Source organism: Bufo bufo, chromosome 10, assembly GCF_905171765.1.
Source record: "Bufo bufo chromosome 10, aBufBuf1.1, whole genome shotgun sequence".
Classification (NCBI taxonomy): Eukaryota; Metazoa; Chordata; class Amphibia; order Anura; family Bufonidae; genus Bufo; species Bufo bufo.
In genome coordinates, this window is record NC_053398.1 from 147916162 (window position 1) to 147932808 (window position 16647).

Genomic DNA, 16647 nt, shown 5'->3' on the forward strand with positions numbered 1-16647 from the left:
CAGTCACTGTGTACATACATTACTTATCCTGTACTGATCCTGAGTTACATCCTGTATTATACTCCAGAGCTGCACTCACTATTCTGCTGGTGCAGTCACTGTGTACATACATTACTCATCCTGTACTGATCCTGAGTTACATCCTGTATTATACTCCAGAGCTGCACTCACTATTCTGCTGGTGCAGTCACTGTGTATATACATTACTTATCCTGTTCTGATCCTGAGTTACATCCTGTATTATACTCCAGAGCTGCACTCACTATTCTGCTGGTGCAGTCACTGTGTACACACATTACTTATCCTGTACTGATCCTGAGTTACATCCTGTATTATACTCCAGAGCTGCACTCACTATTCTGCTGGTGCAGTCACTGTGTACATACATTACTTATCCTGTACTGATCCTGAGTTACATCCTGTATTATACTCCAGAGCTGCACTCACTATTCTGCTGGTGCAGTCACTGTGTACATACATTACTTATCCTGTACTGATCCTGAGTTACATCCTGTATTATACTCCAGAGCTGCACTCACTATTCTGCTGGTGCAGTCACTGTGTACATACATTACTTATCCTGTACTGATCCTGAGTTACATCATGTATTATACTCCAGAGCTGCACTCACTATTCTGCTGGTGCAGTCACTGTGTACATACATTACTTATCCTGTACTGATCCTGAGTTACATCCTGTATTATACTCCAGAGCTGCACTCACTATTCTGCTGGTGCAGTCACTGTGTACATACATTACTTATCCTGTACTGATCCTGAGTTACATCCTGTATTATACTCCAGAGCTGCACTCACTATTCTGCTGGTGCAGTCACTGTGTACATACATTACTCATCCTGTACTGATCCTGAGTTACATCCTGTATTATACTCCAGAGCTGCACTCACTATTCTGCTGGTGCAGTCACTGTGTATATACATTACTTATCCTGTTCTGATCCTGAGTTACATCCTGTATTATACTCCAGAGCTGCACTCACTATTCTGCTGGTGCAGTCACTGTGTACATACATTACTTATCCTGTACTGATCCTGAGTTACATCCTGTATTATACTCCAGAGCTGCACTCACTATTCTGCTGGTGCAGTCACTGTGTACATACATTACTTATCCTGTACTGATCCTGAGTTACATCCTGTATTATACTCCAGAGCTGCACTCACTATTCTGCTGGTGCAGTCACTGTGTACATACATTACTTATCCTGTACTGATCCTGAGTTACATCCTGTATTATACTCCAGAGCTGCACTCACTATTCTGCTGGTGCAGTCACTGTGTACATACATTACTTATCCTGTACTGATCCTGAGTTACATCATGTATTATACTCCAGAGCTGCACTCACTATTCTGCTGGTGCAGTCACTGTGTACATACATTACTTATCCTGTACTGATCCTGAGTTACATCCTGTATTATACTCCAGAGCTGCACTCACTATTCTGCTGGTGCAGTCACTGTGTACATACATTACTTATCCTGTACTGATCCTGAGTTACATCCTGTATTATACTCCAGAGCTGCACTCACTATTCTGCTGGTGCAGTCACTGTGTACATACATTACTCATCCTGTACTGATCCTGAGTTACATCCTGTATTATACTCCAGAGCTGCACTCACTATTCTGCTGGTGCAGTCACTGTGTATATACATTACTTATCCTGTTCTGATCCTGAGTTACATCCTGTATTATACTCCAGAGCTGCACTCACTATTCTGCTGGTGCAGTCACTGTGTACATACATTACTTATCCTGTACTGATCCTGAGTTACATCCTGTATTATACTCCAGAGCTGCACTCACTATTCTGCTGGTGCAGTCACTGTGTACATACATTACTTATCCTGTACTGATCCTGAGTTACATCCTGTATTATACTCCAGAGCTGCACTCACTATTCTGCTGGTGCAGTCACTGTGTACATACATTACTTATCCTGTGTTCCTTACTCTGCTTCCTATATCTGGTATGTATACAGTGCAGCTTGCCGCCCTCTAGTGGATGTGTCCTGTATACACAGCTGCTCCATCCTTCCATGTGACTCAGCTCCTTGGATGGATTCTCCTGCAGAAAGCACAGGCACCTGTAATACACGAGCGCCGTCCCGTCCCAGACGTACTACATGCAGTCATCATCCAGTTCAGAGAATGGTCTGAGAGCTGAGCCTATGCTGATACACTGCTGCAAACTTTCATCCTCTAGATATTAACATATGTTTCCATTCACTGACAGCAAGCAGAATTCTAGACAATGTCCTGGTTGTACATTAGTAAGCTGCAGAACTTTTCGTTCATCTGATATAAACACAGTTGAGTCTATCTGTAGCCCCCTCCACCCCAGTACCTGGCTCATTCCTCCACCCATGGCTCTCAGAAGACGCCGGCTGCCAGAATCAGCAAGTAATCACAGAACGGGGGGCGCCTGCAGGGAACACGGGGTACAGAGGACTTGGAGTATTATGGGTCAGCGATGACGATGCAGAGCAACACTGTTGTCACAAACAGCACAGGACTGAGGCATCAGGTTACGCTGCGCCTCACATCTCCCAGCCAATGTGAAGTGACAGGAGGAGGGACTGAGGACAGATCCCAGGCAGCCAGGTGACAGGCTCTAGCTATTATTTCCCTCACTCATATAGCGCTGACATATTCTGCATCATCAGCACTAGCTGTCCCCAGGAGCTCACAATCTAAGGTCCCATCAGTTTATAAGGAATATATCGCACGTCACGTGACAGAAGTGAACGGAACGGCGGTCAGGCTGAGCACCAGATTTACACCCCCGCCCCCGCTGTGGTGAAGCGTCCGGAAAAGGGGACGAGGACTTTATGGTGCATGAGGGTGCAATGGCAGGAGTTTGGTTCTGTTGGAAAAAGTCGTAAATTTTGGCGCATGTGACAAACATTCTGTGACTTTCTGCATTTTTCTGCTATGTTTGAAAAGTAGGAGGGCGTGGCTAGCTATGTAAATGAGGCGTTCCGCGGATCCATCTACGACTTTTCAGTCACAACCTCCCTCCGGTGGGGGAGGGGGATCATCCTCCAGCACTTTGGCGGCATATCCCAGTTTTGCAGCTTTTTAAATGCCATTGTGACTTAGGCTCCTTTCACACTAGCGTTTCTATTTTCCGGTATTGAGATCTGCCATAGGGTCTCAATACCGGAGAAAAACGCTTCCGTTTTGTCCTCATTCATTGTCAATGGAGACAAAATGTAACTAAACAAAACAGAATGCACCTAAATGCATTACGTTCTGTTTGGGTGCGTTCCCATACCGGAGAGAAAACCGCAGCAAGCAAAACGGATCCGGCATGATCCACAATGCAAGTCAATGGGGACGGACACAATAGAAAACGGATCCGTCTTGGCTGTTACAGATAACACAACCGGATCCGTTCATAACGGATGCAGACGGTTGTATGATCAGTAATGGAAGCGTTTTTGCTGAGCCCTGCCAGATCCGGTAAAAAACGCGGGTGTGAAAGTAGCCTAAATTGCGTCACAGCTGCTGTTTTTACGCCCCAGCCAGTTCCTATAAAGGGAACATTGTGAGGACGGGACCACAAGGTGTGGACATAGCACACGCCGGCCGTGATAAATCACAGGGCGCCTTCACACACTGGAGATTTTGTTGCAGAATTTTCTGTGACTGGAATTCCGTTCCATTCATTTAAATAAGGAGGCGCAAGCACGCGGATTCTGCAAGCCTCATTCCGGCGAATAGAACGGATTTTCAGTTGCCGAGATTTCTGTAACAAAATCTTCCGCGTGTGAAGCCTTTAATAAATATTCCTTTCATTCTGAAATTCCTTTCGTTCCATTTTTCCGCAGTTGAGATCAGGTAGGGGGCGCCGCAGGCCATGGGGCACGTGGGGAAAGAAATCCAAGTAGTGTTGAGCGAAGTGAGCGTCAGATGCTTCATCCGAAGTCGCTTCGTTTAAACCTTCGGAATAATACTGTACGGATATCCGTCTCCATACAGTATTAGAATGTATGGGCTCCGATGAGATGAAGTCAGGCTACTTTCACACTGGCGTTTGGGCTTTCCGTTTCTGCGATCCGTTCAGGGCTCAGCGGTCCAAAACGGATCAGCTTTGCTCTAATGCATTCTGAATGGAAAAGACTGGAAAACCACTTTAAAACCGCACTCGGCTTCAGAACGGAAGTGGTTTGCCACTTTAAAAATCAATTACCGAAGTTATTCAACGGAGTCACACAGAGCCCATACATTCTAATACCGTACAGAGTTGGATCTCCGTGTGGTATTATTCTGAAGTTTCGGATGAAGCACCTGAAGCTCGCTTCGCTCAACACTAATCACCCTCCTGATATAAAGTCCCACCGGCGAGACTCCTGGGCATCTGCAGGACACTCCGGACCTACGCGTCTGGTCAGAGGTGGACCCCCGGCCCGTGAGGTTTAGACCCAGCGTATCACCACCTACACCGTCAGAATATTCTATCCTGGATCTTATTTCATTTTAGCGGTGTTGGATCTTCTCCATCCCTGTGAGCCTCACCAAGGCAGGAGACAGATTACTCAGGGTCACCTTTTTCTGGACGGCAGGCACATTGATGAAGTTCTCCTCCTATGGCGGGGAGCTGTACCCGCCCTATCTCCTTCATACAACAACCAAAATCATTTGCTTTGCATCTCCTCCCGCTCTTTCCCCAGCAATCAAATCCCACTCTTTGCATTTAGTGAGGTAAGTCGCTGTCTGCGCACATCCCATTATAGGAGACCGCAGGTAACGCCATTCTTCATGCGATCCACACATGGTGCAATCCATTCCAGCTGGAGAACCGGCGGATCCGCACCTGGAGAGTGCGCTGCGGAGCCAGATTTCCAACAGGAAAAAAATAAATAAATCAGTTAATGAAGAGTCCACCCCATGCAGATGCCAAACCGGGGAGATCATGGCTCTACTAACCGATCTAAACCGCACCTGCGACTGTCTCTGCGCACGCACCGTCTCATTAGAGAGCTGTTTAATCAAATAATCAGGAAATATTTGCCTATTTTATACGCAGCCCAAGTTTTGGAAGAACCTTTGAACGGCAGCGTAAATTTCGATGCATTAGTGCACCGACTGTTGCTCGTCATTTCCCCTACTAACAATACAGCTTGGTTACACTGCCCTGGTTTTTTATGAACGTGGCTCTCATCCTTAACCACCTCAGCCCCCAGTGCTTAAACACCCTGAAAGACCAGGCCACTTTTTACACTTCTGACCTACACTACTTTCACCGTTTATTGCTCGGTCATGCAATTTACCACCCAAATGAATTTTACCTCCTTTTCTTCTCACTAATAGAGCTTTCATTTGGTGGTATTTCATTGCTGCTGACATTTTTACTTTTTTTGTTATTAATCGAAATTTAACGATTTTTTTGCAAAAAAATGACATTTTTCACTTTCAGTTGTAAAATTTTGCAAAAAAAACGACATCCATATAGAAATTTTGCTCTAAATTTATAGTTCTACATGTCTTTGATAAAAAAAAAATGTTTGGGTAAAAAAAAAATGGTTTGGGTAAAAGTTATAGCGTTTACAAACTATGGTACAAAAATGTGAATTTCCGCTTTTTGAAGCAGCTCTGACTTTCTGAGCACCTGTCATGTTTCCTGAGGTTCTACAATGGCCAGACAGTACAAACACCCCACAAATGACCCCATTTCTGAAAGTACACACCCTAAGGTATTCGCTGATGGGCATAGTGAGTTCATAGAACTTTTTATTTTTTGTCACAAGTTAGCGGAAAATGATGATTTTTTTTTTTTTTTTTTTTTTCCTTACAAAGTCTCATATTCCACTAACTTGTGACAAAAAATAAAAAGTTCTATGAACTCACTATGCCCATCAGCGAATACCTTGGGGTCTCTTCTTTCCAAAATGGGGTCACTTGTGGGGTAGTTATACTGCCCTGGCATTCTAGGGGCCCAAATGTGTGGTAAGGAGTTTGAAATCAAATTCTGTAAAAAATGACCTGTGAAATCCGAAAGGTGCTCTTTGGAATATGGGCCCCTTTGCCCACCTAGGCTGCAAAAAAGTGTCACACATCTGGTATCTCCGTACTCAGGAGAAGGTGGGGAATGTGTTTTGGGGTGTCATTTTATATATACCCATGCTGGGTGAGAGAAATATCTTGGCAAAAGACAACTTTTCCCATTTTTTTATACAAAGTTGTCATTTGACCAAGATATTTATCTCACCCAGCATGGGTATATGTAAAAAGACACCCCAAAACACATTCCTCAACTTCTCCTGAGTACGGGGATACCAGATGTGTGACACTTTTTTGCAGCCTAGGTGGGCAAAGGGGCCCATATTCCAAAGAGCACCTTTCGGATTTCACTCCTCATTTTTTCCTGAATTTGATTTCAAACTCCTTACCACACATTTGGGCCCCTAGAATACCAGGGCAGTATAACTACCCCACAAGTGACCCCATTTTGGAAAGAAGACACCCCAAGGTATTCCGTGAGGGGCATGGCGAGTTCCTAGAATTTTTTATTTTTTGTCACAAGTTAGTGGAAAATGATGATTTTTTTTTTTTTTTTTTTTTTTCATACAAAGTCTCATATTCCACAAACTTGTGACAAAAAATAAAAACTTCCATGAACTCACTATGCCCATCAGCGAATACCTTGGGGTCTCTTCTTTCCAAAATGGGGTCACTTGTGGGGTAGTTATACTGCCCTGGCATTCTAGGGGCCCAAATGTGTGGTAAGTAGGTAAATGACCTGTGAAATCCGAAAGGTGCTCTTTGGAATGTGGGCCCCTTTGCCCACCTAGGCTGCAAAAAAGTGTCACACATCTGGTATCTCTGTATTCAGGAGAAGTTGAGGAATGTGTTTTGGGGTGTCTTTTTACATATACCCATGCTGGGTGAGATAAATATCTTGGTCAAATGCCAACTTTGTATAAAAAAATGGGAAAAGTTGTCTTTTGCCAAGATATTTCTCTCACCCAGCATGGGTATATGTAAAATGACACCCCAAAACACATTCCCCAACTTCTCCCGATTACGGAGATACCAGATGTGTGACACTTTTTTGCAGCCGAGGTGGGCAAAGGGGCCCATATTCAAAAGAGCACCTTTCGGATTTCACAGGTCATTTTTTACAGAATTTGATTTCAAACTCCTTACCACACATTTGGGCCCCTAGAATGCCAGGGCAGTATAACTACCCCACAAGTGACCCCATTTTGGAAAGAAGAGACCCCAAGGTATTCGCTGATGGGCAAAGTGAGTTCATGGAAGTTTTTATTTTTTGTCACAAGTTAGTGGAATATGAGACTTTGTATGAAAAAAATAAAAAAAAAATAAAAAATAAGCATTTTCCACTAACTTGTGACAAAAAATAAAAAATTCTAGGAACTCGCCATGCCCCTCACGGAATACCTTGGGGTGTCTTCTTTCCAAAATGGGGTCACTTGTGGGGTAGTTATACTGCCCTGGCATTTTCCAGGGGCCCTAATGTGTGGTAAGTAGGTAAATGACCTGTGAAATCCTAAAGGTGCTCTTTGGAATATGGGCCCCTTTGCCCACCTAGGCTGCAAAAAAGTGTCACACATGTGGTATCGCCGTATTCAGGAGAAGTTGGGGAATGTGTTTTGGGGTGTCATTTTACATATGCCCATGCTGGGTGAGAGAAATATCTTGGCAAAAGACAACTTTTCCCATTTTTTTTATACAAAGTTGGCATTTGACCAAGATATTTCTCTCACCCAGCATGGGTATATGTAAAATGACACCCCAAAACACATTCCCCAACTTCTCCTGAGTACGGCGATACCAGATGTGTGACACTTTTTTGCAGCCTAGATGCGCAAAGGTGCCCAAATTCCTTTTAGGAGGGCATTTTTAGACATTTGGATACCAGACTTCTTCTCACGCTTTGGGGCCCCTAGAATGCCAGGGCAGTATAAATACCCCACATGTGACCCCATTTTGGAAAGAAGACACCCCAAGGTATTCAATGAGGGGCATGGCGAGTTCATAGAAATTTTTTTTTTTTGGCACAAGTTAGCGGAAATTGATATTATTAATTTTTTTCTCACAAAGTCTCCCGTTCCGCTAACTTGGGACAAAAATTTCAATCTTTCATGGACTCAATATGCCCCTCACGGAATACCTGGGGGTGTCTTCTTTCCGAAATGGGGTCACATGTGGGGTATTTATACTGCCCTGGCATTCTAGGGGCCCTAAAGCGTGAGAAGAAGTCTGGAATATAAATGTCTAAAAAATTTTACGCATTTGGATTCCGTGAGGGGTATGGTGAGTTCATGTGAGATTTTATTTTTTGACACAAGTTAGTGGAATATGAGACTTTGTAAGAAAAAAAAAAAAAAATTCCGCTAACTTGGGCCAAAAAAATATCTGAATGGAGCCTTACAGAGGGGTGATCAATGACAGGGGGGGGTGATCAATGACAGGGGGGTGATCAATGACAGGGGGGTGATCAATGACAGGGGGGTGATCAATGACAGGGGGGTGATCAGGGAGTCTATATGGGGTGATCACCACAGTCATTGATCATGCCCCTGTAAGGCTTCATTCAGACGTCCGGATGCGTTTTGCGGATCCGATCCATCTATCAGTGCATCCGTAAAAATCATGCGGACATCTGAATGGAGCTTTACAGGGGGGTAATCAATGACAGGGGGGTGATCAATGACAGGGGGGTGATCAGGGAGTCTATATGGGGTGATCACCACAGTCATTGATCATGCCCCTGTAAGGCTTCATTCAGACGTCCGGATGCGTTTTGCGGATCGGATCCATCTATCAGTGCATCCGTAAAAATCATGCGGACATCTGAATGGAGCTTTACAGGGGGGTAATCAATGACAGGGGGGTAATCAATGACAGGGGGGTGATCAGGGAGTCTATATGGGGTGATCACCACAGTCATTGATCATGCCCCTGTAAGGATTCATTCAGACGACCGGATGCGTTTTGCGGATCCGATCCATGTATCAGTGCATCCGTAAAAATCATGCGGACATCTGAATGGAGCTTTACAGGGGGGTGATCAGGGAGTCTATATGGGGTGATCACCACAGTCATTGATCATGCCCCTGTAAGGCTTCATTCAGACGTCCGGATGCGTTTTGCGGATCCGATCCATCTATCAGTGCATCCGTAAAAATCATGCGGACATCTGAATGGAGCTTTACAGGGGGGTAATCAATGACAGGGGGGTGATCAGGGAGTCTATATGGGGTGATCACCACAGTCATTGATCATGCCCCTGTAAGGCTTCATTCAGACGTCCGGATGCGTTTTGCGGATCCGATCCATCTATCAGTGCATCCGTAAAAATCATGCGGACATCTGAATGGAGCTTTACAGGGGGGTAATCAATGACAGGGGGGTGATCACCACAGTCATTGATCATGCCCCTGTAAGGCTTCATTCAGACGACCGGATGCGTTTTGCGGATCCGATCCATGTATCAGTGCATCCGTAAAAATCATGCGGACATCTGAATGGAGCTTTACAGGGGGGTAATCAATGACAGGGGGGTGATCAATGACAGGGGGGTGATCAGGGAGTCTATATGGGGTGATCACCACAGTCATTGATCACGCCCATGTAAGGCTTCATTCAGACGTCCGGATGCGTTTTGCGGATCCGATCCATCTATCAGTGGATCCGTAAAAATCATGCGGACGTCTGAATGGAGCTTTACAGGGGGTTGATCAATGACAGGGGGGTAATCAATGACAGGGGGGTGATCAGGGAGTCTATATGGGGTGATCAGGGGTGATTAGGGGTGATCAGGGGCTAATAAGTGACGGGGGGGGGGTGTAGTGTAGTGTAGTGGTGCTTGGTGCTACTTTACTGAGCTACCTGTGTCCTCTGGTGGTCGATCCAAACAAAGGGGACCACCAGAGGACCAGGTAGCAGGTATATTAGACGCTGTTATCAAAACAGCGTCTAATATACCTGTTAGGGGTTAAAAAAAACACATCTCCAGCCTGCCAGCGAACGATCGCCGCTGGCAGGCTGGAGATCAACTCTCTTACCTTCCGTTCCTGTGAGCGCGCGCGCCTGTGTGCGCGCGTTCACAGGAAATCTCGCGTCTCGCGAGATGACGCGTATATGCGTGACTGTGCGCAGCGCTGCCACCTCCGGAACGCGATCCTGCGTTAGGCGGTCCGGAGGTGGTTAAAATACACAGTGCCACTCCAGGGCTCTAAAACACGTGGCCCAAGGCAGGTATGGTTTGGTCCCTTAACCAATGGTCCTTTTACACAGACGATATAACCACTCGTTCCCGATGATCTGCCAGTGTAAAAGGTGCCGGTAATCACCCGATGAACGAGCAATCGGCTCCAGTCACTTCTACGTGCTAGAATATTAGTACCAAGAAATAAATTCATTTAAATGTATCCGCGCCATACACAAGCGTGAACGCAACATAAAGGCTTATTCAGACAAACGTATGGCCACCGTGCTTGTGTGAAACGCCGTGCTGCAGACCCATTGACTTGAAAGGGTCCGTGATCTGCAAAATACAGCAAAAGAACGCACATGTCCCACCTTTTGCAGTGCGGAGACACAGACCAGAAAGTCCGCGGAAGGGCTTCCGATCCGTAAAATATAGGACACATCCTATCTTTTGCTGTATCTTGCGGATCGCGGACCCACTCAAGTTCAGAGTTCACACAGCAGGTGCCCATGTTCTGTGCACCACTGTTCGAGGTCCTCAACATGGGCATGACCGCCAGTCGTGTGAATGGGGCCTGTTATATAATGTAGGAGGAGGAGGATACAGCCTCTACGTATCTCATCAGACGGGGGATACACGACCCACATTCCTTCACTCTCAGGGTGGAATAAATGACGGGAGGAGTCAAGTAAACGGCAATTTATTATGAGACAAGCGGAGACTTTCCAGTAGCGATGAGGTATTTGTGTGAATGGACCACAGCAACATACAGGGAGCGGCGGCAGCTTACTTCTTCCACTCGCCCTTTTCATAGTCCCATTTGGAGGAGAAGCCTTCGATGGGGTTGATCCTCATGTCCAGCATCCTCTTGGTCTGCATGGCGATCCAGTCGTCCGACAGAGTGTGAGGAATTTCACCGAACACTACGAGAGGGAGAGACGTTAATGCAGGCGAGACGGCGGCGGCAGCACCACAGCACCCTGGGCCCACCCGCAACGCTGGGCGGCTCTTATTCTCTGTCCATGCAGCCATTTGAGGCCTTGTTTTTTGTGGCCGATTTGAATTCTTAGTGACACGGTTTTGGGGTACAAATAACTTAACTTACATTACCTTTTTCATGGTGGTAATGGGGGGGGGGGGGGCTAAGCAGTCCCACCATTGTTTTTCCGCACTTTTTATTTCGCTGTTAACTGTGCGCCATATTTAGCACGTTACCATTTCAGGGTTCGGTATGATATTGCCGATACCAAATGTGTAGCTTTGTGCGTTTCCTACTTTAGCACAATCATTGCTCATCGAAACCTCGCTCTGTAACATCACGTTGCAGATCTTTTGGATGCACTGACCCTGCGGCACCCACAGGTCCCACCTCTTCAGGTAATGCAGTGCTGCTCTGCCGCGATGTCGCCAGAACCTGTTCATTTCTACTATTTTTTTTATTTGCACGCGGTGCGACATGGTCTTCATTGATACCACTTTTTGGGGGTACGTGGGACTTAACATTTACTCTTTTTTTTGGAACAGGGTGAATAGGAAAAACAATTCCATATCTTTTGCATTTTTACCTTCTTCACGGGGCAGTTTAAACAACGTTCTCTTTATCCTGTGGCTTTCAGCAAACACGGGAAATCATTTGTGTCTGCAGATTTTTAAAACACTTTTACAAAATAAAATCACCTTATGGATTTTTTTTTTACTTAAACTTTATTAACCTTTATTTTTTCTTCACTAGTGAACATCGCCTTTATAATGCAGCAGTGGTACACCTTGTATACCAGTGACAGACATACAGCCATGGTAGACCCCCAGAGACCCTGCAGACCACGGCATCTCTGACCCTGCCCATTACAGCAGGAGCCCAGCGTCAGTCAGAGCCGCGCACCTGAGGGGATTGAGGCTTGTTCAGGTCCTGATGCCTGCACCAGAAACTGAAAAGGCTACACACGCTGCAGCCATTCACTGGCCTCTGCTGCGGCAGACGTGACCCGGTCTGGAAGTTTACACACCGTGGGGCCTGAAGGAGCCAGACCGGAACAACGAGGAGCAGGCATTTATGTACAGTGAGGTCCTGGCCAAATTACAAACTAGAGTTAAAGCTGGACAACCCCTTTAAGTGCAAGACCTGAAATCTTATGTCATTTGACTACAAGTTGCTGAGTAGCCCCTATTACACTGGAGAGGCGGACATCAGCGATGATGAAACCCCTCCGCGTGCATCATGGCGCCAATGAGATGTTATGGCCATAGTAGCATCTATACAGCTGCAGTCACTGTGGCCCCTGGGCTCTAGACCTTACAGGGGGGCGGGTGCCAGCCTGGACGACAAGGAGGATGCCAGGCTCAGGTTATTCTGCCCTTTTACTTCAGGGGCAGTGGCCTGAACACCAAGAACGCAGCAGCCATAACGGAGCACGTCCGGTCCCTTCCTAACCTGGTTTGACAATAAAGGGAGATTCTATAAAAAGAATTAGGATCCTACAAGTGGCTTATTGCAGGCCTCGCAGGGGATGATGCAGTCCAGATGTCTCCACTGTAAACGTCTCCTATTCCAGCTTCATCACCATGTAAGGTCTGGGCGATTAAAGCAATGCCTTAAATATGTGATGTCATTAGAAGGGGTGTGGTCATCACGAGGGAGGAGGGGCTCAAGTAGAACTCCGATTCTCAGGAGATCCTAATCCTGTAGATCTAATAGTGACCTGCACACGTTTAACCCTTCCGGGGCAGCAGCTACAGTAGAGTGCGGAAAATCAGCTTGCTATCAGACTTGGGGCTCATACCCACGAATGTAAGGGCTCCGTGCTACGGTCCGCAAGGCACGGGCACTGGCCGTGAGGCATGCGCAGTGGATCGCGGACCCATTCACTTGAATGGGGTCCGCGATCTGCATCGCAAAAAAGTAGTGCATGCACACCGTAGTGCTTCCGATCCGTGCTTCCACACAGCTTCTCCCGGATTGCGGACCCATTGAAGTGAATGGGTCCGTGATCCGGCTGCACACGGCCGGTGCCCCGTGTATTGCAGACCCGCCGTATGCAGGCCGCAATACGGCCACGGGCAGCACATGGTCGTGTGCATGAGCCCTTAGGATGATCAGAAATTCTGCACTGTAATGTTACCTTCAGTGGTGAAACCCCCCCCAGTGGCCTACAAAGGGTTACTATGAGGTCAGAGATGTTCATGTGCATAAGTGTGAAGAGGACCATGTACAGCTCTTTAATATGGAACTCCCCGCAGGTCCACGGGATGATTTATGATGGCGGCCTGTGTCTGCCACCTGAGAGTCATCACCCACTTCTGCCTCCCTTACCGTATTTCCTCTGCCACGTGATAATGAGGGCAGTGAGGCCGATTACGATGAGTGTGCCACCGACGACCGTCTTCCACTCGCTTGATCCCCGGTTCATATCAGCGTATGTCAGGTCGAACTTGATGCGGTACACTAGAGGAGAACAAGGCGGCAATCTTAAAGCAGCCAACAACGGCGCCATTCCTGCCCATGTGTCCCCTCTAATCTCATTAACCATTAAACCCAGTCACATGAGGCCATCATGGCCGCAGCCACTCACATTGCACCTTCTCCTGTGCGCTCAGAGACGCCCACGCTCCCTTCTCTTTTTCCTTCAGAGCCTTCAGGTCGGGGGTGAGGTTTTCCTGGTAGGGGATGTCAGGCAGGGGGACGGAGCGGATGTCATGGTATTTGGGGAGGGTGTACTCGGGGACGGCAATGGTGGCTGTGGATACAAGAAACAGAGCAATGTAAATCCCAGCACGACTTACCAGCCTGAACCTACCCTAAGACAACACCCGCTTTTATCACTGAATCTTCTAGTCTTGAGAAATTCATGTTCTTCACACTGTTCTGGATTACAGGACGCTGCCGTATCCGACGCACGTTCATCGAGCTTCAGGACTGCGACGTCTCCCTGTTCTCTGACCTCTTACCACTCATGGCCTTCAGTGACCTACTGGATCTCCAACCCGAACAGCACACGGCCCACTGCACTTACCCCCTACATAGCCTGGCCAATGGACCACCGCAAAAGAGGCGCAACCTCTGTCCTGAGGCACTGCAGCCCTGTGGCCACCCTCCTGCTTCCTGTCACACAGCTGACAGACGGTACCTACCATGACTCTGCAGGCAAGCAGAGGTAGACAGCGCCCTCCTCCCAACCAAGCCAAGCACTCGTGAAGACAGCATTCTGCAGGAGAGGAGGCAATTATTACACACGGGACGGAAGCATTAGCCGACACTGAACTATTATAATGATATTACAGATACAGGACTCCAACTCCCATCATCAGGACGGAAGAGGGGTTGTCAGAGGAAATAGGAGGAGCAAAGAGTGTCCTGGACCTGCCCGCGGTGCACTTAACTGCTCATCTGCATATTGATTAAAAGCATTCTTTGCTCCAAAGCCGTAGATAGATGTCATCGGTGTCATTACATTCAGCTGATCTGGCAGCGTGCCCGGTGCCGCAGAACTCAGACGCCCCCTAATAAGGACAATCCACAGGCACCACGGCAGGTTTGACCCCTCACACCCACCGTTAAAGGGACACTCACATATTAATAATAACCTATATGTGAACATTCAATGTAATTTGTTTTTATAAATAAAGGGCGGACGGTTTCTGGATACGATTTTCTGAGATCGCTCCGTGTTTTCTACATCCTGCTCCAACGTCCTCTTTGCTTAGGCATTTAGCACAGCAGGCAGTCTCCATTAACCCTCGGTCAGACAATCACTGGGACCAGAGAGCGCCCCCTGTAGTAGGTGTGTGTAAGGATACTTTCACACTAGCGTGTGTTTTTTTCTTTTCCGGCACCGAGTTCCGTCCTAGGGGCTCAATACTGGAAAAGAACTCATCAGTTTTATCCCCATGCATTCTGAATGGAGAAAAACCCGTTCAGGATGCATCAGGGCGTCTTCAGTTCAGTCACTGAACGGAGTTTTGGACGGAGGAAATACCGCAGCGTGCTGCGGTATTATCTCCAACCAAAATTCCAGATTAGTTGACATTAATTTACATTGAAATGCATTAAAAATACTGCAATGCCGGATCTGTGCTGCATGCGCAGACCGGTAAAAATATATATATTTAACTGATCTGTTTCTCCGGATGACATCTGGAGAGACGGATCCGCTCTTGCAATGCATTTGTAAGACGGATCCACATCAGTCTACAAATGCTGTCCGACTGCCGGATCACTCTGCCACAAGTGTGAAAGTAGCCTAACAGCATTACAATAGAGCAGTCATACTGTCATCCCAATTCTACACCTACTATTACTGAAGAGGATTACCCTTCAAATGACATCTTCCCCTCACAGCAGCAGTAAACTGACAATGGATAACCTATCAGTTTCATCTTTCTGTGCCGATTGCTACAGGAGGGCAAGATTTTGCACTTAAAGGTGTATTCCGATAATATAAAGTTATCCCCTATGCACAGGAGAAGTGAACACTTAGATTAATGGGGGTCCTACAATCATGAGAACAAAGGCCCATTATATAACTGGAAGACCCCATTAATTCTCATTTACATAGTGATAGAGATTATATATATATATAGTTTTTTTCTATGAATATTAATAAAATAAAAAACCCAGTCTCAAGTGTCCCTTTAAGGTCACCCACTCAGGAAGGTCACAGCGCCTTTCACGGCTCAGGGAGACCCTCCGAGGCATCAGCCTCCGCACATCGATGCGGTGACTTCCCCTTTAAGGCGGTGTGCAGGCTCCATAGGGCTGGATGCCTCTCTACAACATGTCCACACACAAGAGACACCAGGAACCCATCCTGTGCCCCCAACTACATAAACTGGGGGTATTCACCGCTCCTGGGCGCCGCAGTAACACGAAGGTGACAGACGGGACAGGGTCTTCTAATCAATACTTATCCAATGAAGAATAACCTGATCTGAGGCCAAAACATGCATCTCAACAGAGAACTACAACCCCCAGCAGAACTACATGTATGTGTATGCTGGGGTGGTGGCAGCTCACCATGTGATGATAACCCCCAGCATTGTGGATATATATATATATATATGGGGCTGATACAGATGCAGTTATAGGGAGATGTCACCCGTGCAGACAGACTGCGGGGTGTACGGGAGTCACACAGACCGGCATGGCCGCCTCCCTGTACCGGGCAGTCACACCCAGGACACCCCCGGGCTCAGCCCTGCCCGCCCCGAGCCGTCAGCCAGCGCTCACCTCACCAGCGGCCGCCTGCCAAGAACAGAGAGAGGACACCGGAACCAGCGAGAGGACGATTGTGGACAGAGAGGAGGCCCCGCCCAGCGCCGCACTGCACGCCGGACCTTCCCCGGAGGACTCTGTAGATAGAGATCGCTGTAGCCCCGCCCTTAGCTGATGTCGCCTGGAGTGCGGACACGAGTGGAGCTTTCCTCGGATATCACTGAGAAGTGACGGTC

General features: G+C 47.2%; 2 protein-coding genes across 3 annotated transcripts in view; both read right to left on the reverse strand.

The window, feature by feature from the left end:
• LOC120980873 (dual specificity protein phosphatase 22-A-like) overlaps nt 1-2491 on the reverse strand; it is a 59093-nt gene extending 56602 nt beyond the window's left edge. Inside the window, exon 1 of the mRNA XM_040410229.1 lies at nt 2368-2491. Within this exon, the coding sequence (XP_040266163.1) occupies nt 2368-2388 (21 nt within the window). The 5' untranslated portion in view covers nt 2389-2491. The remainder of the gene's footprint in view (nt 1-2367) is intronic.
• An 8396-nt stretch (nt 2492-10887) lies between these two features.
• On the reverse strand, nt 10888-16510 carry LOC120980421. 2 transcript variants are annotated; one of them, XM_040409527.1, is made up of 5 exons: nt 16427-16510; nt 14332-14405; nt 13773-13937; nt 13514-13645; nt 10888-11126 (listed from the first exon to the last, which is right to left on the reverse strand). In XM_040409527.1, exons 2-5 carry the CDS (start codon nt 14402-14404, stop codon nt 10990-10992), a joined length of 507 nt encoding a protein of 168 aa, XP_040265461.1. In that variant the 5' UTR covers nt 14405; nt 16427-16510; the 3' UTR covers nt 10888-10989. The 2 variants fall into 2 exon arrangements, with proteins under 2 accessions (XP_040265461.1, XP_040265462.1); XM_040409528.1 differs by lacking the exon at nt 16427-16510 and adding an exon at nt 16275-16400 and having other exon boundaries at nt 14332-14408.
• Nucleotides 16511-16647: the final 137 nt, after the last annotated feature.